The sequence below is a fragment of the Gadus macrocephalus genome, chromosome 3 (genome assembly GCF_031168955.1).
Source record: "Gadus macrocephalus chromosome 3, ASM3116895v1".
NCBI classification, from domain to species: domain Eukaryota; kingdom Metazoa; phylum Chordata; class Actinopteri; order Gadiformes; family Gadidae; genus Gadus; species Gadus macrocephalus.
Window position 1 is genome coordinate 19,531,327 of NC_082384.1, and position 22,535 is coordinate 19,553,861.

General features: G+C 46.0%; 3 protein-coding genes across 10 annotated transcripts in view; all 3 read left to right on the plus strand.

Annotated features, from left to right (window-relative positions):
- The first annotated feature begins 203 nt into the window (after positions 1 to 203).
- On the plus strand, positions 204 to 9,838 carry LOC132453497 (procollagen galactosyltransferase 1-like). The gene is given in 13 exon segments (XM_060046384.1): positions 204 to 544; positions 546 to 662; positions 2,411 to 2,521; positions 2,791 to 2,908; positions 3,186 to 3,320; positions 3,871 to 4,030; positions 4,539 to 4,658; positions 4,890 to 4,966; positions 5,137 to 5,243; positions 6,516 to 6,648; positions 8,544 to 8,671; positions 8,770 to 8,976; positions 9,508 to 9,838. Coding segments are annotated over 13 exon segments (1,773 nt in total). The 5' UTR covers positions 204 to 455; the 3' UTR covers positions 9,779 to 9,838.
- Positions 9,839 to 10,503: 665 nt separating this feature from the next.
- On the plus strand, positions 10,504 to 15,586 carry nxnl1 (nucleoredoxin like 1). 2 transcript variants are annotated; one of them, XM_060046424.1, is made up of 4 exons: positions 10,504 to 12,317; positions 13,184 to 13,428; positions 13,778 to 13,867; positions 14,828 to 15,586. In XM_060046424.1, exons 1-4 carry the CDS (start codon positions 12,297 to 12,299, stop codon positions 15,138 to 15,140), a joined length of 669 nt encoding a protein of 222 aa, XP_059902407.1. In that variant the 5' UTR covers positions 10,504 to 12,296; the 3' UTR covers positions 15,141 to 15,586. The 2 variants fall into 2 exon arrangements, with proteins under 2 accessions (XP_059902407.1, XP_059902408.1); XM_060046425.1 differs by lacking the exon at positions 13,778 to 13,867.
- A 3,967-nt stretch (positions 15,587 to 19,553) lies between these two features.
- Positions 19,554 to 22,535, plus strand: part of LOC132453525 (adhesion G protein-coupled receptor L1-like) — a 12,650-nt gene continuing 9,668 nt past the window's right edge. Inside the window, exons 1-2 of one of the 7 annotated variants that reach the window (XM_060046433.1) lie at positions 19,554 to 20,490; positions 20,521 to 20,548. The gene's annotated coding sequence lies outside the window, so the exon portion shown is untranslated. Of the gene's footprint in view, positions 20,549 to 22,535 lie in introns of all 7 variants that reach the window. The other 6 variants (XM_060046432.1, XM_060046436.1, XM_060046435.1 and 3 more) reach the window with 6 other exon arrangements.

The following is a 22,535-nucleotide window of genomic DNA, read 5'->3' on the forward strand; positions in this document are numbered from 1 at the left end:
TTGATTCATGTTACTTGATAGCAGTAGTTTTTATCCTCACATGCCTATGCGCCATGCATGGCTGTGCCTGTTGTTTTTCTAGCAGATTCCAGCGGACAGCGTAGTGTAAGAGGGCGTGGCTTTTTCTTAAAGGGATTGTCGACAACAGTAATGCACTGAATTACGCCGAAAATTCACTGACAAATTATCAAAGTGATAAAATATTCTGTTATATACTATTTAACCAATACCAAGTATGCTTTGATATAGGCCAGCAGCATAGTATGTAAACTAAACAGTTCACATTTACGTGACCCTGCGGTCTGGTTGAATCTCCCATATCCCTTTAAATCACCGTCTACGCGCAAGTCGTCTATGGAGTCGGCATAACAAATAAAGGAAGTGGTCCCATCATCCACATCCCGTGTACAGTGTAATATCTGCAGCGGTGCCTTGTCACAACTCTGATTCCTGCCATGCACCGGGTCGACTTACCTTTGCCCCTACTACTGACCATTTTTCTTTCGGGGTTAAGCCGAGGATATTTCCCCGAGGAGCGGTGGACCGCTTCTCGCTCCCCGGGTTCTCATAGCGCTGGTCTGCCGCAACTCGGGACACTCACTGCCTCTCGTCCTGGGGACAGTTGAGCGTCTAAACTACCCGAAGGACCGCATTGCTCTCTGGTGAGTGAGAAAATATTACAAAAGTGGTTCTGGAAATCGGGCCTACTTATTAGAAGTAACAAGTAGGCCCAACAAGTTGTTCTGACAGTGTGGGTGTAGGTCTATGTAAAGTATACAAATAATTTTCTCGTTCTATATTTCTGATCTGAGGAAAGAACAACAGAAGACCTTTCATTTTGATTGATAAAATATTTCATCCGTCTAAGACTTATAATTCTATTTTAAAGGTCTTATTTCAGAGGTTGTTTGTAGTGAGTTGACATTTGGAGAGGTTAGTTTAATTTCATCAGTTCATTTGAGTTGCTGATACATTCTTTCTTGAATTTGTCCCTACCCCTGTGAGTGTGCGTGTGTGTGTGTGTGTGTGTGTGTGTGTGTGTGTGTGTGTGTGTGTGTGTGTGTGTGTGTGTGTGTGTGTGTGTGTGTGTGTGTGTGTGTGTGTGTGTGCTTAAGGAGTTTGAGCGGGGGTTTGTTAAAACATGTAAACTCTCTGGGCGCTGTGTGTGGATTACTGAAGTTCTTTGATTTGCCCATAAATCTGCACATAGTTCCCTCTGGCTCCTCCGACCAGCAGTTAATTACAGGAATGCGAAAGGAACAACACAGACAAATAACAATAAAACACAGGATATCTATTCGGCTCACTATTGGGATCAGAGGAAGGAATAAAGAATAAAATAAAGTAAAGTAAATATGATGGTGTGATATGTATATTCCCTCTACTGTCTTTTGTGCCTGTTATTATAATTACAACTCTGCGCATTATGCATTAGTCTCTAGTGCACACTTTGTTTGTTTTGCGATAAATGTGGCTGTAATTTGAAACAGTTTGTAATAAAAGGCTGTTCTTAAGTTATCTCCCTCTTTGTCTCTCTTTCTCTTTCCCTCAGCCTCTCTTTCTCTCTCCATCACATGGTATAAAGCAACTGGCAGAGCTGCTATGATGACACAGACAACAGTCAACTTTCAATATCGCCTGTCTCGCTATCACCACCACATCATGTTTGTCCTGACCCGTCATTCTGCACTATGTCATCGATGGACCAAATCAGAAGAATTCAGACTTTTTCTGTATTCTCTTTGAATATTTGCCATTCCCGGTGGCTTGTTCTTAATCGATTACCTGTGGTATTTAGCTCTGTTTCTGTTGACCTTCAATTCAGTTGGTGGATCTTAATTGTAACCTCCCCCTCCTCGTTCTCTCTCTCCTCTCTTCCTTTCACTCGCTCTCTCTCTCCTCTCTTCCTCTCACTTGCTCTCTCTCTCTCCTCTCTTCCTCCCGCCCTCTCTCTCCTCTCTCCCTCTCTCTCCTCTCTTCCTCTCACTCGCTCTCTCTCCTCTCTTGCTCTCACTCTCTCTCTCTCTCCTCTCTTCCTCTCACTCGCTCTCTCTTCCTCCTCCCTCTCTCTCTCCTCTCTTCCTCCCCCCTCTCTCTCTCCTCTCTTCCCCTCACTCTCTCTCTCTCCTCTCTTCCTCTCCCCCCCTCTCTCTCTCCTCTCTTCCTCCCCCCCTCTCTCTCTCCTCTCTTGCTCTCCCCCCCTCTCTCTCTCCTCTCTTCCTCTCACTCGCTCTCTCTTCCTCCCCCCTCTCTCTCTCCTCTCTTCCTCCCCCCTCTCTCTCTCCTCTCTTCCCCTCACTCTCTCTCTCTCCTCTCTTCCTCTCCCCCCCTCTCTCTCTCCTCTCTTCCTCCCCCCCCCTCTCTCTCCTCTCTTCCTCTCTCTCTCTCTCTCTCTCTCCTCTCTCCGCAGGGTGGCGACGGACCACAACACAGACAACACCAGCGCCCTGCTGGAGGACTGGCTCGTCCAGGTGCAGAATCTCTACCACTATGTGGAGTGGAGACCCCAAGAAGTTCCCAGGTGTGTGTGTGTGCATGTGTGTGTGTGTGTGTGTGTGTGTGTGTGTGTGTGTGTGTGTGTGTGTGTGTGTGTGTGTGTGTGTGTGTGTGTGTGTGTGTGTGTGTGTGTGTGTGGAGAGAAAGATGTAGCTTCACCATAATAACAGTATTTGTTGGATTTGTGGGTGTCAGTGAGAGATAGAGTGGGAGATAGGGAGTGACTGAAAGGGAGAGAGAGAATCACATAACATAACAGTATGGTGCATGTGTGTGTGTGTGTGTGTCTTTAAGGGACTATGGCAAGGAGGCGGGGCCTAAGCACTGGACTGGCGCACGTTATGAGCACGTGTTGAAGCTTCGTCAGGCTGCCCTGGACGCGGCCCGGGAGATATGGGCCGACTACTTCCTGGTACCTCCTCCATCTTCTCACTAAAACTATTGCTGCCACTGCTCTGAGTTAATTAATGTTGGCCATTTGTAAGGAAAACCAAAGTCCTCCTCTGTCTGTCATTTAAAGAGACAGTACTTCAGTACATGTATTTATTTTGCAGTTTTGATTCATTATTTGGTTAGAGGAAGCAGAAGGATAGTGTGTTTTCTTGTGAATGTGTACATTTGTCAATGTGTGAATGTGCTCCTGTGGGTGCATAAATCAGATGCTCATTGAACGCCCTGCCTGGTTTCAGCTGATGGACTGCGACAACCTGCTCACCAACCAGGACGTTCTACAGCTGCTAATGAGAGAGAACCAGACCGCTGTCGCTCCCATGCTGGAGTCCAGGGCGGCCTACTCCAACTTCTGGTGCGGCATGACCTCCCAGGTACCCCCGCCACTGCGCCTGATCCACTGGCTTTGGAAGGCTGCTCTTCCTTCCCCACACGCTGCATGTCCCCTGGCCTATAGGTGACACATCCTCAGCCCGGACTCCAGCTCTGTTTTAATGGGGAACTGAAAATCAATGTTTCAGTTTCAAGGTTGAACTCTCATTATTTGGTGGGCTGTCATCAAGTGATATCCAGCCCTACTAATAGTCAACATTTGTATAGCCTGATGAAAACTCTTCTAATGTAGTCGGTCCCTTTGAATGACCAAAAAAAAGGCACAAAACTGATCACAAAATGAAGGGTTTAATCTGGTACATGCACCTCCCCCCTTATCTCTCTCTACGTGAGCAAACCTCCAAACAACACATTTGTTTATTAGTTCCTATTCCAGCTCCAGTGTCGGTTATCTCTCTGCAACAGAATGGTTCCCCTGGGGAAGGTCCCCAGATGAGGGCTCATTTGTGTGTGTGTGTGTGTGTGTGTGTGTGTTTGTGTGGGCGTGTATGTGTGTGTGTGTGTGCATGCGTGCGTGGGTTGTTCCTTCAGGGCTACTACAGGCGGACCCCCGCCTACATGGTGCACTCCACCTTCTTGCTGGACCTCCGCAAGGTCGCCTCCCGCCAGCTGGCCTTCTACCCCCCCCACCCCGAGTACGCCTGGGCCCTGGACGACGTCATCATCTTCGCATTCTCAGCACGCAGTGCAGGTGGGTGACTGTGATTGTCTGTTTGTGTGTGTGTGTGTGTGTGTGTGTGTGTGTGTGTGTGTGTGTGTGTGTGTGTGTGTGTGTGTGTGTGTGTGTGTGTGTGTGTGTGAGAGAGAAGGTAACTTGGTAGGGAAATGTTGATGCTGTGTGTGTGTGTGTGTATGTGTGTGTATGTGTATGTGTATGTGTGTGTGTGTGTGTGTCTGTGTTTGTGTGTGTGTATGTAGGTCGAAGGGCATGTGTGTGTGTGTGTGTGTGTGTGTGTGTGTGTGTGTGTGTGTGTGTGTGTGTGTGTGTGTGTGTGTGTGTGTGTGTGTGTGTGTGTGTGTGTGTGTGTGTGTGTGTGTGTGTGTGTGTGTGTGTGTCTTCGCAGGAAGGTGTGTGTGTGCGTGTGTGGGTACGTGTGTGTTATGTGTGGTATCCCTTAAATGTTATAATGGGTGGTGCTCCTGTCAGGAGCACAGATGTACGTGTGTATGTTATAATGGAGGCGTTCTCCTTCTGTCAGGAGTACAGATGCACGTGTGCAACAGGCAGACGTACGGCTACCTCCCCGTTCCCCTGCCCTCCCACAGCTCCCTGCAGGACGAGGCAGACAGCTTCCTGCACACTCAGCTGGAGGTCTCGGGTGAGCCGTGTGGTCGTACTACCTGTTGGGATCCGCTTCACATCCTACCTCATGTCATGGGATGTAACAACTGTGCATCATGGTGAAATAATGACATGTGTTATATAATTGTGTGTGTCTCTCTCTCTGTCTCTCTCTCTGTGTGTCTCTCTCTCTCTCTCTCTCTCTCTCTCTCTCTCTCTCTCTCTCGCTCTCACTCGCGCTCGCGCTCGCTCTCTCTCTCTTTGCCAGTGAACCATCCTCCACTGGAGCCATCTATCTACCTCTCTGTGCCCCCCAGGCGGCCTGACAAGATGGGCTTTGACGAGGTAAACAAACACCCACGTACATTCACAAACACACCCTCATGCACGTTTACCGATGTCCAGCAGGGCTGTTTAATGTGTGTGTGTGTGTGTGTGTGTGTGTGTGTGTGTGTGTGTGTGTGTGTGTGTGTGTGTGTGTGTGTGTGTGTGTGTGTGTGTGTGTGTGTGTTCAGGTGTTCTTGATCAACCTGCATCGTCGAGCAGACCGGCGCGAGCGCATGTTGAGAGCGCTTTATGAGCAGGAACTCACCTGTAAGGTCATTTCCGCTGTGGATGGCAAGTAGGTTTTCCTCTCTGCACTTTGACCCCACTTAGTAATCTGAAGGGCCGTCCCCGACAAAGAATGTCCTCAGTCGACTTAAGGCCATCCAACCCGACTAAAAGTAAAATTGTCATACATTTTTCCATCCTATTTAAGAGTGTAGTGTTAAATCTGAACCGTTGGTGTTTGTTGTTTCACTATGACTTCGCTTTTGTATTTATTCTTCAACTTCATACGTTCAAACGTTTTAATTTGTGTTTTGAGTCTATGTGCATTACAAACACACCGCAGCTGCATTTTACCTGCTGCTATTGTGTCAAACTACGTAAGCTGCTTGGAGAGAAATCATTCATTAGGTACACAACCACGAAACAGCGCTATGCAGCTTATTTCATTTTCAGTTTCGATGTCAAACCTATTTTACTTTCAACAATAAACCTGGGGAGACTTGAAAAACAAGGAAAGCCTGTGCATCTCATAACAAAACATGTGGTTACTGGCCTAACACAAACCTTAGTACGCTAGTAGCCCTGTGACTATGGGGCTCAGCCCTCGTAATCTGCTCCTTCATCTCCAATGACGCCTTTTTCGCACTCATAACGAAGAAACATAACGGGGTGAAGTCTGTTTATCGATCATGACAAGAAGAGACACTAGAGCAAGCGCCTAGCTGGCATGTTATTCCCTTGGGAACGCCTTTTGTAGATCGATATTGTCACGTATATTGTGTTTCAAGTAATCGGTTCAAATAGTTCATTTGAAATACATTGAATCAGACTTTTAAAACATGACAGACATCTGATTTAAGACTGTTAATTATCTCGGATTATCCACATGTATTTCTGCAATAATTCGTTTTGTGGGCTACAGGTGTTAATGTAGAGGCCTGTTTCGACAGCCTTTGAGTGCGAAGGGAGGAATTTACCGGCAATCATTTCCAACTGCAGCCTAAGGGGTTAATCGCTAAATAACACCAGGTCTTTTGGTAGCGAGGGAAAAGGGCTTCTACAGCATAAACTTGAATTTCATCACGCCTGCACCCGCCCAGAATATTTCCAGGCCATGTTACGAGTTCAGCGATTTGTACGTTCTGTTTGATAGGGGTTTAAGTTTAAGTACAGGTCAGAATAGTTTTTCTTATGAATATATTGTGAAATAGTAATAGTAATGACTCTCTCTTTCACACTCTAAAAAAGGCCAACTAGTTCACAGCGTCCTTCAGGTATTCAGATGGCACTTTTATGATAATAGTGCACGTTCACACTCCATTCCTTCTCCATCGTGTTGCAGGGCCCTGAACACCAGCGACATAGAGGCCATGGGTGTCCAGATGCTGTCCGGCTACAAAGACCCCTACCATGGACGCTCTCTCACTAAGGGCGAGCTGGGCTGTTTCCTCTCCCATTACAACACCTGGAAGGAGGTCAGAGAGCCACATGCAGCCCCAGACCTAGTCCTAGGCCCTTTGGCTGCACTTGCTCATTGCCAAGGCTTGGCACAGAAGATTGCAAATACACAAGTAGTGTAAACATGGTGCTGGGCCGTGATTTAATACTGTTGTTAATCCTGTTTTGATGGGTTAGAAAAACAAAACTTTTGGCAAGACCCAGCTTCTCCTTTTAAGATATGGTGATACAATTATATATATGAGGTTTTTATTTTATGATGAAACTGAAACTTAAACATATACGTGTAATGGTGATTAGTATTCCCATATCACCCAGCTATAGTTAAATATTTGAACAGTTTGTTAAGACCCAGGCTTAATTGTTGACATTGCCTACGTCCAAGTTAATCAGCCACGATATTTGTTCAACTCATCCCCTATTGCAGTGTCGTCACCTTCTCAAATCGGGCAGTCGGCAATCCATTCAAATCCATTATATTTTAAATGAGTGTTTAGCAGCTCCGTTAAAGGTATCTTTGTATTGCAGAACCCAGGTGAGCGCATAGCATAGGAGCCGCCCTGGCACGGTAGTCTTCACCAATAGGGCCCACAAATGTACAAATCCACAGGATCAAGTTTTGAATATGGGTTTATTGCCACTGTGCACGCTCACTGACTTAAAGACTTAGTGGCGGACTTAGAGGCTTAGCAGCGTCGCACAAATTCGTCGCACTGCAATTATTATAAGTTTTTGCTATCATTATCGTGTCTGTGATCACACTTATGTTATAACAACTATTGTTATAGTAATATTATGGTAATTGTATTATAATTGTAACTATTTAACAATTTCAATGATATTCATGAACACATTTCGTGTTTACACATTGATTCTGGTGATTCTGGTGGAGGGCTTCATAGCCATGCTTCAAAATAGACTTGTAATCAATTGTGTGGTTCTTCGTGTAGAAGAGACAGCTCAGTGTCGTAGCTGTCATCGATTAGAGTGGGAGTGTGTCCTTTCGTGTCGAGTCCAGAAGAGGGTTAGGCATGCAGTTAGAAGTCCGAGTGTTGCTAGTTGCCGTGTTTTTGGGTTATAATGCTATGATAATGCTGAATTCTGAGTGTGGAGCAACATTTCAATAAGTGGCGAGGGCAAGTGTAGGAGGGTTTGTTTTTTAAACTGATTGGAAGGTAGCCTAAGTGGTCTATGCTTACATGCCGCTGCGCCTGCTCATTGACAGAGACTTAGATTGAGAGGCCAGCAAATATAATGCCTGAATGTGAAATGTCCTGGTGAATTCATGATCCGTTTTGGTCCAGAAGTGATGCTTAGACTTAGAAACCCTCAAAAATTCCTGAATTGTTCTATTGTGTGTCTCTGTGTCCGCAAGCAGTGACGTGGAAACGCATTCAAACCCCTGGATTTGTTCATTGCTACTATTGGAGAAAAGTACCTAGCCAGCGTAGTTTGTATGCGCTTACTTTCGTTCAACAAACCCAAAATACAGGTATTGGAGCTGATTGTTTGGAATATAATGGATATCAATGGCTCGCCATTGCCCAGTTTGGGCACACGCCGACACTACGAGAGGGGAAGAGCTAAAATCATGGCTTATTTTCATACTCGCCTGGGTCAATGTCGACAATAAACCTGAGATCATAGCAAACCGGCCAAAGACTTTTCTCACTAATGTTTTATGAAGAAAAAAAGAGGACTTGCAAAAATGATTCCTTGTGATTTGAAAAAAAAAATGCAATACGTCAAGATTGCCCTCCCTTTATTGCATGACCGCTGTGTGTGCGTGTGTGTGTGTGTGTGTGTGTGTGTGTGTGTGTGTGTGTGTGTGTGTGTGTGTGTGTGTGTGTGTGTGTGTGTGTGTGTGTGTGTGTGTGTGTGTGTATCCCAGTGTGCTGAATGCATCGTGCAGATCTCAGAGCGTGGTCTGCAGAGCTCTCTGGTCATAGAGGACGACCTCCGCTTCGAGGTGTTCTTCAAACGCCGTCTGATCAACCTGCTGCACGAGGTGACCGCCCACGGACTGGACTGGGACCTGATGTGAGTACTATCCGGCATGTTGCAGCATGTGTGTTGGGGATTCACGTTCCTCTCTCTGCCTCTCTGACTGTTGTTTTGTGGAATTTGTCTTTGTGAAGTTACATCGGCCGGAAGAGGATGCAGGTGGACCACCAAGAAACGTCCGTTCCCAAGATCCACAATCTGGTGGAGGCCGACTACTCCTATTGGACGCTGGGCTACATGATGTCGTTGAAGGGCGCACGGAAACTGCTCAGGGCGGAGCCTCTGAGTAACATGCTCCCCGTCGATGAGTTCCTTCCCGTGATGTACAATAAACACCCAGTGTGAGTACCTCCTCTCTCCTCTCTGCCTCTGTTCTGAGTTCTCCTGAACCACCCGACTGTTTCAGCTGATCACGTTTTAAACTTCTTCTTGCTGAGCTCCAACGTTACCATCAATACGACATGATGTCATGCAAGACTTCGGTCAACGGTGAATGCACTGGATAATATTGTGCAGACAGGGAATCATGCGGTATGATGGAAAGTGCGTCACGTATTATCAGTGAACAGTTACCACAGTGACAGACAGTATTGTATCAATTGCTGCCGCAGCAACAAAGAGAAGCCTGCCTTGAAAGTCTAAAGGCTATGCAACAGTAAAATTAAAGTGCCGTTTTGCCACGTGGCACCGGCCGCAGACAGAGACACATGCTGGCATATTTTGTCTTGCCATTAAGAGTTGACCACACAGCTTTTAGAGGTTGTAAGTCTGATGGTCTCTCTCTCTCTCTCTCTCTCTCTCACTCTCACTCTCACTCTCACTCTCACTCTCACTCTCACTCTCACTCTCACTCTCTCTCTCTCCCCCCCCAGCTCTGCCTACATGGCCCACTTCAAGCAGCGGGACCTGCGTGCCTTCTCGGCCGAGCCGTTGCTGGTGTACCCCACCCATTATACGGGCGAACCGGGGTACATCAGCGACACGGAGACCTCGGTGGTCTGGGACAACGAGACGGTCCGCACCGACTGGGACCGCGCCCGGTCCAGGAAGACCCAGGAGCAGGCGGAGCTCAGCTCCAACGCACAGAACTCAGACGTGCTGCAGTCGGATCTGGACAACTGGAGCGCCAAGGAGGAGCTGTGAGGAGGAGGAGGAGGGGGAGGAGGAGGAGGAGCTGTGAGGAGGAAAAGGAGGAGGAGGAGCTGTGAGGAGGAGTAGGAGGAGCTTTGAGGAAGAGGAGGAGCTGTGAGGAGGAGGAGGGGGAGGAGGAGGAGGAGGAGCTGTGAAGAAGGGGAGGAGCTGTGAGGGGGAGCTGTGAGGAGGAGGAGGGGGAGGAGGAGGAGCTGTGAGGGGGAGCTGTGAGGAGGAGGAGGGGGAGGAGGAGGAGGAGCTGTGAGGAAGAGGAGGAGCTGTGAGGAGGAGGAGGAGCTTTGAGGAAGAGGAGGAGCTGTGAGGAAGAGGAGGAGGAGATGTCAGGAAGAGGAGAAGGAGCTTTGAGGATGAGGGGGAGCTGTGAGGAGGAGGAGGGGGAGGAGGAGGAGCTGTGAGGAGGAGGAGGAGCTGTGAGGGGGAGCTGTGAGAAGGAGGAGGGGGAGGAGGAGGAGGAGCTGTGAGGAAGGGGAGGAGCTGTGAGGGGGAGGAGGGGGAGGAGGAGGAGCTGTGAGGAGGAGGAGGAGCTGTGAGGGGGAGCTGTGAGAAGGAGGAGGGGGAGGAGGAGGAGGAGCTGTGAGGAAGGGGAGGAGCTGTGAGGGGGAGGAGGGGGAGGAGGAGGAGCTGTGAGGAGGAGGAGGAGGAGCTGTGAGGGGGAGCTGTGAGGGGGAGGAGGGGGAGGAGGAGGAGCTGTGAGGAGGAGGAGGAGCTGTGAGGGGGAGCTGTGAGGAGGAGGAGGAGGAGGAGGAGGAGCTTTGAGGAAGAGGAGGAGCTGTGAGGAAGAGGAGGAGGAGATGTCAGGAAGAGGAGAAGGAGCTTTGAGGATGAGGGGGAGGAGGAGCTGTGAGGGAGTGGAGGAGCTGTGAGGAAGAGGAGGAGGAGCTGTGAGGAAGAGGAGAAGGAGGAGCTGTGAGGAAGAGGAGAAGGAGGAGCTCTGAGGTAGAGGAGGAGGAGCTGTGAGAAAGAGGAGGTGAAGTTGTCAGGAAGAGGAGGAGGAGGAGCTGTGAGGAAGAGGAGGAGGAGGGGAGGTGGAGGAATAGGAGGCGAACTGAGTGTTACGGTTTGAAATGAGGAGAACAAGGAGGTAGTTAAATAAATGTCATAGCAGTTTTGAATGTAGGATAGTCTTCATGTATTTTAGTCTATAAACCTTATGCAGAACAAATATGGGCAGCAAAAGAGTAGGGGAGGATAAATAAGGGACTTTTGACAGAGGTAAATACGTTTTTGTGTCCCCATATAAATCTCTGCACTAATATTATTGTTGGCATAATTAATATTATTGTTATTATTGTTAATAATTTGGTGGTTCAGTCACCTCCAGATTACATTCTGCCACAATGCAATGTCTTTCTTTCCCTTTTGTCAAACTGCCCAAGCTCAAGAATAGAAAGAATGGCCTGAAACACAAAATTATAGAATGCAAAAGAATAAATAAAAATACTTTTAATGTAGTCCTTAAATCAAAAGTAATTCAAACATTTTCCATTCCTGCAAATGTTTGCATCTAGTTGGTCAATTTGATTGAACAAGGCTTTATTGTATCGTATGACTTGATACGTTCCTTTTTGTCAAAGAATAAAGATCATCTCCAGCAACGGGTTGAGGTCATTGTAGTTACTCTAATATGTGCAAATCAAAGCAGCAAATTTAAGCAGAATATCATGCGGTGGTGTTTTTTCTCTCAGCAGCATGAGAGCTGTGTCTACACATACATTAGATGGCGTGGTTCCACACTTATGTATTACACCCCGGCAGCTTCTGTGTTTGTTCATCTCCTTGTGTGTCTCGGACTAATCCTATTAGATGCCCCTGCAGCCTTCTATATTTACCACCTCCCCTCTAGTCACTGTGAGATTAACGTCATGCAAGTGGCACAGCAGATCTGTACACACAACACTCACAGCTTGAAAAACAGTGGGAATACCTCAAACCATATCTTGATGCATAAAACTTGATCATTTCTAACCTGGCTTGTAGGTATCAATAAAGGTTTCTAAGGTAGGAGCCATAATCTTCCATGTGATGAGGCCATTCACACTTTTTGTCATAAGTATATCTCTCTTCTCTATTTATTCCCTAGTTCCCACTTTCTTCTCCCCTTAAGTGATTCCCAAGAAAGACCCGTCCAATTTGCAATCCACTTTGTCCCTGTGTGTTATTCTGTCTCTGTTCCCCCCTTCCACCACCATCCTGCTGCTCTTAAAGTAATGGGATTGTTACTGTTTATCTGCTCCGGCTTTGAGAGACTCTATTCACACCAAGACGACAGCATACCCCTGTCCTGGCGTTGTAGCCCTGGCTGTCGGCGTGCTGGCAGGGGGGAGACAAAGACAGAGTCGATCCGAAAACGGAGTAATGGAGTAATTGAAGGGGCCTTGAGAGGAAGCCAAGATTGAAACACCGGGCGAGACGGAAGGTGGAATTGTGACGGGAAAAGGGAAAGCGTTGGTGAAGAGGGGAATAGAATGGCTCGCACAAGAGGAAACGGCATCTGGTGTTTTCTTTGTTTATGTTGAAACAAGCTTTCAAGGTGAGGGGGCTTACTGATTGTGTTTGTCCTTAGCTGTTGTTTCGACGGCTTATTAGTCTCTAATACCGGGCCGCTAGAATATTGACATGGTGTGCCACGGGCCACTATCAACCTCAACGCAATATACATGCATACATATTATGTTTATTAGAGCAGAATAGGAAAAGGTGAACACATTAGTTAAAAGAAAGGCACATTTAGGAACAGTAAAACTACAGAGCGCATACAACCTCATCAATGTTTTTTCAACTACATCCTGGCCGTTAAACTGCATGAACGCTAAGTAGAAAATCTTCCCGTAAACTCTTGGGGCTGAGACACTGAGTTACTCCACTGTATAGAGTACTGTAACTCCACTTGCCTCACTCTGTTTGTTGACACTCTTTGAATGAACCATTCTTGGATCATTTTGGCTCCTTTCACTGGAAAGGGACAAGAGCCCAACTCAGCAGCCAGTGGTTGTTTAGTGTATTTTCAACCTTTGTTTTCATTCCTTAGTACATCACAACGTCACATTACAATGTGCACCATTTGGGAGTATAGCTACATTGGGATGTTAATTAATTAGGAACTAGTGTTTTTTTTGCCATTGTTTAGTAATAAATCGTGAAATTACTAGCCATTATGGGTACCCATTTCTGTGTTTGTATCTGCCACAGCATTTCTCATGCGAGATGTGGCAAAACATTGCCAGGTTTACGGTATATTGACGTTGATGTAGGATTATACAGGACAGTACTCTCTTGAGTCCTCCCAATATGGCAGAGTATCGCCAGCAAAACATCCTATTCTGATGGGCAACCCCAATTCTGCATTGTGCATTGTGCTTGTTTGTTGCTGAGAACATTGTTCCTTTCTCTCCCTAGCTCTTCATCATGGTGGACTTGTTCCTGGATCGGGTTTTGGTGAAGAACAACTGGGACCAGGATGAGCTTAACACAGAACGGGAAATCATAGGCACCTTGGAGAACAGGATTCTGATGCTTTTCTTTGCCTGTGCTGGATGTGAGAAGTGCAGAGAGTTTGTCCCTATACTCAACGACTTCTTCAAACGTCTCAAGGACCCTTTCTACATAGAAAACCCTGCATTGTTAGCCCTGGTCTACATCAGGTCTCTGTCACGATGTTTGCAACTTTTGCCCACACACGCATATAAACACACACACACTTACACGCAACCAGATGCACACACACACACACACACACACACACACACACACACACACACACACACACACACACACACACACACACAGACACACACACACACACACACACACACACACACACACACACACACACACACACACACACACACACACACACACACACAAATACACACACAGGCACACACACTTATACACTCAAACACTCTCACTAATTCAGTCAAGTACAGACACACACACACACACAGCTTGAAAGTCAGCTCTTTTCTTCAATCTTACTTTTTTTTGTCTTAGTTTGGATCAGACAGAGGAGCAACAGGAAAAGTTTCTAAAAGAGCTGCACAAAAAGTCTTTGTTCGTGGCATTCGAGGACTCGTACAAAAAGTGAGTTTGACACCTAGAGGGAAGGAGAGAGACAGGAAGTGGCACACAGATGAAAGGAATGAAACAAGAGAGAGCAAGAAAGATGTGTGTGTGTGCGTGTGCGTGCGTGCGGAAAAAACCCTAAAACCACTGTATTAGGTAACAGCGATTGGAAAACCTTGAGAAGATGACTGCAGCTACATGATAATTGGTCTCCTACGAGGCTAAAGAGTACAATGCAGCATTTCCTGGATGGTGTGTCACGCAAAGATCATGCAAAATGATCGACCTTCGTACAATATGTCTAATCATTGTCCTTCGTACGATAAGTATAATGTCCATCCTTCATACGGTATGTCTAATTATCGCCCTACGACGATACGTATAATCGTCGTCGTTTGCAGGATAAGTATATTATCGTCCTTTGTACGATATTTATACTTATCGTACGAAGGACGAGGATTATTTATATTGTACAAAGGACGATAATTATACTTATCGCGCGACATGAATAATCATCGCCGTTTGCACGATAGGTCTAATCATCGGCCTCGTATGATAAGTATAATTATCTTCCCTCGTACTTTATGTATAATCATCGTCCGCGTACGATAAGTATACTTAGTTATTGGCCTTTGTAAGATAAGTATAATTATCGTCCTTTGTACAATAAGTATAATTATCGTCCTTTGTACGATAAGTATAATCATCGTCCTTTGCACGATAAGCAATTATCGTCCTTCGGACTTTACGTGTAAGCATCGTCCTTTGTACGATAATATAATTATTGTCCTTCATACTTTATGTTTAATTGTCGTCATTTGTACGATAAGCAAAAATATCGTCCTTTGTACTTTATGTTTAACCATCCTCCTTTGTACGATAAGTAGGCTATAATTATCATCCTTGGTACTTTATGTATAATCATCGTCCTTTGTACGATATATGTTTAATTACAGTCCTTCGTCCCGCATGGCACAGGGAGCTGCAGGCGAAGTTTGACGTGATCAACGTTCCGACGGTGGTGGTCCTCCGGCCCGACGGATCCGTCCTCTCCGCAAACGCCGTGGACGACATCTGCCGCCTGGGCGCAGCCGACTGCTTCCGGAACTGGCAGGAGGGGGCGGAGCTTGTGGAGCGGAGCTTCATGCTCAACGAGGAGTACGACGACCTCAACCTGCGCAGCGCCACCGACCCCGTCCGAAGGCTCAAGTACAAGACGGAGGACGACAAGAGGAGGAAGAAGTGGTGGGACTTTTGGGGGAAGGGAAAGTATGAAGAGGAGGAGGACTAGGAGGAACGTGCTGCTGGGCAACGAGGGCCAGAGGTGGGAGAACACGACGAACCAATGAGGAGCGAGGTCTAGAGCACGGACAGTGGACACCTTTTTTTGACACTGCCCTATAGGTAGGGCTGCTAAGGTTAATATTGAAATCACGATTATTTTTGAGTTTGAAAACATGATGAACACTTTGTAACGGAGAACTCCCCTTAAAACAATACACAAAATGTTCAAGTAGAAAATAATTAACAAATACGTATCCAGCTGTTCAGCGTTTCTTTAAAAAAACGTTTCTACTCGATTATTTTTGGTTGGAGGTCGTTTGACCCAAAACTCAAACCCAGAAATAGATAGATTAAAATAGATAATGGCACAGCCTTATAGCCCCAGGGGTCAAGCATGACTACACATGGCACTTGACTTAAACCAAATAAACAAACCAAAAAGATTAAACTAAATATATAGTGAACTTTATCTGTGTTTATTATTAGTAAAATACCAAGTCATACCCATATAAAGGCACTCATAGGAAAGTGTTTCTCACAATGCTGCTGCCATTTGCTTGGTTGTGCATCAAGCAATGATTATGATCACTGATTACAACTGTACTCACCCAAGCACACACACGCACACGTGCATACACACACACACACACACACACACACACACACACACACACACACACACACACACACACACACACACACACACACACACACAGACACCTCCTTAATCCTCCGGGAGGCAGTGTGTAGTGACAGGCACCATGAAGGTGAGGAGACGTTCTTACAGATAAAGCGATTATAGCTGACAGCTTGGGCAGAGACACGAGAGGCGCCAAGGCAAGGGAAGTGAACGATTGACTGCATCCTAAAGGTGAGAATATTTTCTTTGTGAATTATCTTGCTGAAAAAAGAGATTATATAATTCCAATGTAAAAAAAAAATGACATGTTATTTCATTCCATTTCTTCATCAGCCTCATTTGCAAGAAGTGGTTGGTATGTGTACACTACAAACATTCCCCATTACTTTTTGTAAATGAAACCCCCAAACTCAAGCCCCTCAGACATGGTGGACGTGTTCCATGGTTCTCATTCTAGTGAAAGGGGACCAGGATGAACTGGACACAGAAAGGGAGATTGTCCTGCTCCTACAGAACCACATACGTATGCTATTCTCTGCATCTGCTGCAGGTGAAAACCACCACAGTGTGTTCTGTTACTTAAATATTTCAGAAACATCTGACAGATGAATTCTGTGCAGGGCGCTCTGCCCAGTATACTTCTTTTCAACATCAGGTAAAAAAGAAACACACACATCCACGTGCACACACACGCACACGCACACACACACACACACACACACACACACACACACACACACACACACACACACACACACACACACACACACACACACACACACACACACACACACACACACACACACACACACACAAACATACATACAAACAAACGCACACTCGATTTGTATTTTCGAACCAGTCGGAAGAACAGCAGCAAAGCTTTCTTAAAGTGCTGCCAAATAATTGTCTGTACCTAGCCTACGAGGCCCCCTACAGGACATATAAAGTCCCTGTTTGGCACGACTAGCTGTCTGCGCAACTAGCTGTCTGCACAGTGTCTGCACAACTAGCTGTCTACACAACTATCTATCAACACAATTAGCTGTCTGCACAACTAGCTCTCTGCCCAACCAGCTTTCTGCACAACTGTACATAATTAGCTATCTGCACAATTAGCTGTCTGCACAACTAGCTGTCTTTACAACTACCTATCTGTACAACAAGCTGTCTGAATAACTGTATGCCCAATTAGTTGACTGCATAACTAGCTACTGTATAGCTATTTATCGGCATCTAGTTGTTTCTACTAGTTGACTGCATAACTAGCTACCCCCATTACTAGCTGTTTGCACGACTATCTGTTTGCATAACTTGCTGTCTGCATAATTAGCTAACTGACTACCTGCTACATAACTATCTGCATTACTAGTTTTATGCATAAACAGCTTTCCAGATAACTAGCTGTCTGCACAACTAGCTATCTGCATAACTAGCTGTCTGCACAAATAGCTTCCGCACAACTTAAATCTGAACCACTAGCTATCTGCAAAACAAGCATTGTGCACAACTTAAATCTGAACCCCTAGCTATCTGCACAACAAGCATTCTGCACCACTAGCTGTCTACATACAGTAACTGTCTGCACGAGAAGTTGACTGCATAACTAGCTACTTCATAACTTTTTCCTTCATAATTAACCATATGTACAACAGCCAATTCATAACAAGCGGACTGCATAAATAGCTACCTCATATCTGCATCACTGTGCTTCATAACTAGCTACCTGCACGACTAGCTGTTTGCATAACTCACTGTCACTAGCTAACTGCACAACTGCACAACTACCTACTACATAACTGTCTGCATAACAAGCTTTATGCATAACTATCTATTTGCATCACTGCATGACAATTTAGAGCTGTGTACCTCCATAAACTTCAGTTGGAAGAACTTTATTCCTGCAATTGGTCCATCATTGAGAGGACTCGCTAGAGGCGGATCGGAAAAATTATCACATTTACTAATGACTAAAACAAACCCTAGGGGATACGCAAAGCCAAGGTTAAGAATATGCCTTCGGATGTGTTAGCATTCTCTATGCCTTTTCCATTCCCCTGTAGGGAGCTGGAGGCCGTGTTTGATGTAGAAGAGAAGCCCACGTTTGTGTTTGCTGCGGCGGCCAGACGGCTCAAGCCCTCTCCCCGAATGCAGTGGAGGAGATCTGCAGCCCGGGCCCCGCAGTGCTACCGCAACTGGCAGGGGGGCCGCCGCGCTGAGCGACGGGAACCTCCTGATGAACGAGGACTTTGACGCAAAAATCCATGAGAGGCTTCAGTGAGCCCGTGACTCAAGTACAAGGTGGAGGGCGATGAAGGAGACGTAGGGGAGGGCTGGAGTGGAGGTGATGAAGACGGTGAGGGTTTAGGGAAAGAAAGGACTGCAGCATGAAAACGAGGGTGAAGGAGAGGGGACACCATGAGGTTGACGGAAAGAAAAGCTGCTCCTCAAGGGGGTTATAAATGCTGTTTCCAAAGGCAATGTATCAAAGGAGTGCTTCTGGAAAGACCCTTTGAACTGATTATTATGATTCACCATAAAGTTGTCCTGTTTAAATTATGTTTAATTCATTAAATAATTCAAGTTAATTTAGGCTTGTGAATTCTTACTGAATCTGCCAAAAGGGGATATCAGGCATAATAAATTATTAAATGTGCAGTAATGGACCGCCTTTTAAGTTCCTAAACACTGCCAACTGCTGCAATGCTCAGTAACAATGGAACATGGCCATGATATTTTGGCAAGTGTGTACAGTGGATGAAACATATATCCTTGAGTTCCACTGTTTACACAAGGCCACACTAATACTTTCATTAAAACTGCGAAAATATGACTTCTAAAATTAAGATTTGCTACTAAATCGGCAATCGCCTTTTGCCTGTTGTTTCTTAAACAGTGTGCTAGCTTGTGAATATGGAGCTCCCCTCCCACCTGCTAATAAGGCAGGAACAATGCGCCGTGAATTTGGACAAAGACAATCCACCAAAAAAATCGCATTAGGATTCCATCCGTACAAATATAATAACAACCGTGTTCAAACAATCATTAATGGTGCTCACAACAGGTTGAGGAGGCCTTTGTGCTGCTGATTCAGGGTCATCCTTTCGATCATTAGGATGATTATAGACATAGTGCCTTGTGAACGACAAGAATACTGGGAGTGTGCTGCATAGTCATAGTCTTCTAAGCTCTCTGGCTCCAGTAGAATTCACATATAGACAGACCTCCATGATATAGCAATCATGGTTGTTTTTCTTATGGCAAATATTGCCAGGAATGCAATGACCTTTGGTTTCTTGAGTAAAGCTTGATCAATTTAACATGAACGAATGAGACTAGGGGAGAGGCACTGGTATCGTTGGCCACAATACTGGACTAATGAGTATGAGTGATGTTGCAGTAGATGTTGAATACAGGCCTAATAGCCATGTTCTTACTTATAAAACAGACACTCTAGGTGACTCTGGCTTCATCCAAGCTGTTGATAGTAGACAATTTATAAGCTTAAAACGGTTGATGGCGTTTAAAAGAGGCTGGCCTGCAAAAGCATCAATTCGGCTCTTTCCATTTCTCATTACAAACCATTGAAGGATGTGATACGATTCAATATTTAAAAACAAAATTATGCAATCCTGCCTCCTTTTTCTATATGATCTTAGCCTATCTCCCGCTCTCCCTCTCTCTCGCTCTCTCGCTCCCTCTCTCCTTTCCCCCCACCCCCTCCCCCCTCCCCTCTCTACGCGCCTCTCTCCCTCACCCCTCTTTCCCTCTCTCAAGAACACTCGATAGGAACTAGTGCACACGCGCGCACACACATCAGTACAGAAACACACATATTGCGCGTTCCCGAGCGCGGCACGCGCAACAAGCGAACTCACGGAAAGAGATAGCGCAAATAGAAGAGACAGAACGACGGATACTAGGCGAGGCCATGAGCGGGAAACCTCTTGCTCAGTCGGTCGCCCAGATGCGTTTTAATTTTGACCATTTCCTCAAATGACTCCTGCCTACGCTAGTGCTATCGCATCGCAAGGACCACCTCGAGGACATCGCCTCAATTTGTCACGAATTGTCAACGTCGAATCTTCGTCGACGTTATTTTTTCTTCCATTAAGGGATGTAATTGAACGACACGGAACACAATGACGAATACTAAACGGGCTTAATTCGGTTAACGAAAAACAACCACGGGGGCCGAATCAGATATGAGGTATGTCTGCTAAAATATTTCACATCCCGCGAGCGTAATTTTTTTTGCCCTCTCTCAATCTATCGGAAACTATAGGCCTGTATATTCCCCGCATCTTCCATGGGCACGAAACCCATGGGAGTGATGGTTCTGACGTGACGCACGGCGCTACAGCACCACCGGGGGAAGCCATCGAGCCCGGAGAGGACAGCGGGAGGATGTTACATGTCGAGTGTGTCGCGTGTCGTTAGGGGGAAGGACGCCCAGTTGTTGAATGCCTATGACTGAATCTATTGACCGACTTGACGTAGTTAGTGTCGCCCGAGCACCAGCCGCATCCTCCCCTCCGTTGACTCGTTGATTTCACGCCTCGAGAGCGAGGCGGTGCGGCCGGGGAGAGAGGTGGGCGAGCGGTTGGGGAAACTATAGAGGCAGCGGGAGGGCGCGGACATACAGACACGGGATGCGGGAGACGCAGTGAGCGGCGAGGAGGAGGAGGAGGAGGAGGAGGAGGAGGAGGAGGAGGAGGTGGAGGAGGAGGAGGAGGAGGAGGAGGAGGAGGAGGAGGGAAACCAGAGGACTGACGGTAAGATATTGATATAGCCAATGCGACCGCCACCCCCTCCCTCTCCCTCCTTGTTCCTTACAGCTTATTCCCTCTTCTGTTTTCTCTCGCCTTTTTCTTTCATTTCCTCTCCTTTCTTGCCCTCTCACATACTCTCGCATGCGACACGCAGGTTTTACGCAAGCGCACGTACACGCGCACGCGCACACAGCTCGGCACACGATAAATAACACGGTAGCTTATTGGAACCGTTACGCTTCCTGGTCGTGTCGTGGATCAGCAGTGGAGAGCTTGTCTCCTGTGATGTGTGCCGCCGTGCGTGCTGTCAATCACACGGCGTCATGTCTTTAGCGTCCTGCCAGATGTATCGGAGTGTATATGGGCCCGTTTTATAGGCCTCCATCAAGTGGATGGAGATGTGACTCAGGTTGTCCTTTTCAGAGCACGCACAAGCACATACCACACACGCACAAGAACACACGCACAATCGTGCACACACACACAAACACACAAACATACACACACGCACACACAAAAGCACGCACACAAACAAAGGAGACTAGACACGTGTTAATTTTTAATTCAAATATAATTCAAATCTCATACCCATAATCCTATAATACAGATGAATAGATGTGTGGATGGATGAACTGACGGATAGATAGATAGATAGATAGATAGATAGATAGATAGATAGATAGATAGATAGATAGATAGATAGATAGATAGATAGATAGATAGATAGATAGATAGATAGAAATACAGATATATATGTATATAATTCGGTAGATTGATAGATGGATATCTGACATAGCTAGATGGATGGATGGATGGATATATCTATAGATAGACAGAGAAATATACATAGCTGCATAGATACATATACATATAGATAGATAGATGGACAGGATGGGAGGATGATCATCAATATTTCAGAGAGGAAGGGATGACTGGGTCAGTTGAGGAGGCCATGGACGTGAGAGCACCACCGAAGAAGAGAAGCCGTCTGGAGGGGAATAGACAGGAGTGATGACATCCTGGAGATAATGAGAGAGAGAGAGAGAGAGAGAGAGAGAGAGAGAGAGAGAGAGAGAGAGAGAGAGAGAGAGAGAGAGAGAGAGAGAGAGAGAGAGAGGGAGAGGGAGAGAGAGGGTGATGGAGGCTTAGTGGCTGTGATTCATGCTCATCAGGCAGGTTTGTGATCCATTGTTGCCCTTGAGTGTGAGTTCTGCAGCTGATCAACGAGACCAGATTCTTGTCTTAAGAATTTCGTTGTGCAGAAAGTGGGTTGCACTGCACATTTCACCACACAACACTGTGGCTATGACTTTATATTTTTGTGTGCGTGCGTGTGTCTGTGTGTCTGCATGTATGGCGTATCTGTGTGTGTGTGTATGTGTGTATTTGTGTGTTTGTGTACCTACCTACCTTACCAAATCAGATCATAATTTCAACTGACATATGGCTCCAGACTTGCATTACTTTCACATTGTTGGACGTTCTTTACCTGAGTGTGTATGATTGTGTATGTTTGTGTATGCAAATTTAGAGAACACATATCTGGTTTTGTTTCATCTTGACAAGTTCTTGTTTTCTGGAATTACCTTTTTTTAATCCATGTCATGCAGATGCAGTGATCGTTTGCTTTTGACTGACCTGAGCTTCTCCTGTAAACAAATGAGACACTTTCAGATCTCTTCTTTGTGACGGTGGCTTTGATCTCATTGCTGCTGCCAGATTGCTGAAATATACTATACTATAGGCTATTATACTTTACTGGGCCTTTTTGGAGTACAGGAGAGTATAGTCCAATACCAGGCATGGTGCAATACATCAGATTATAGAAATACACATTTCGAGCAACCCAACACTGCCTCTTTATCTTAATGGCCTTTCACTGTTTACTGTAAGTCTGTTTGAGATTGTATGTGTGTGTGTGTGTGTGTGTGTGTGTGTTTGAGAGAGTGTGTTTGCATGTGTGTGTGTGTGTGTGTGTGCATGCTTGTGT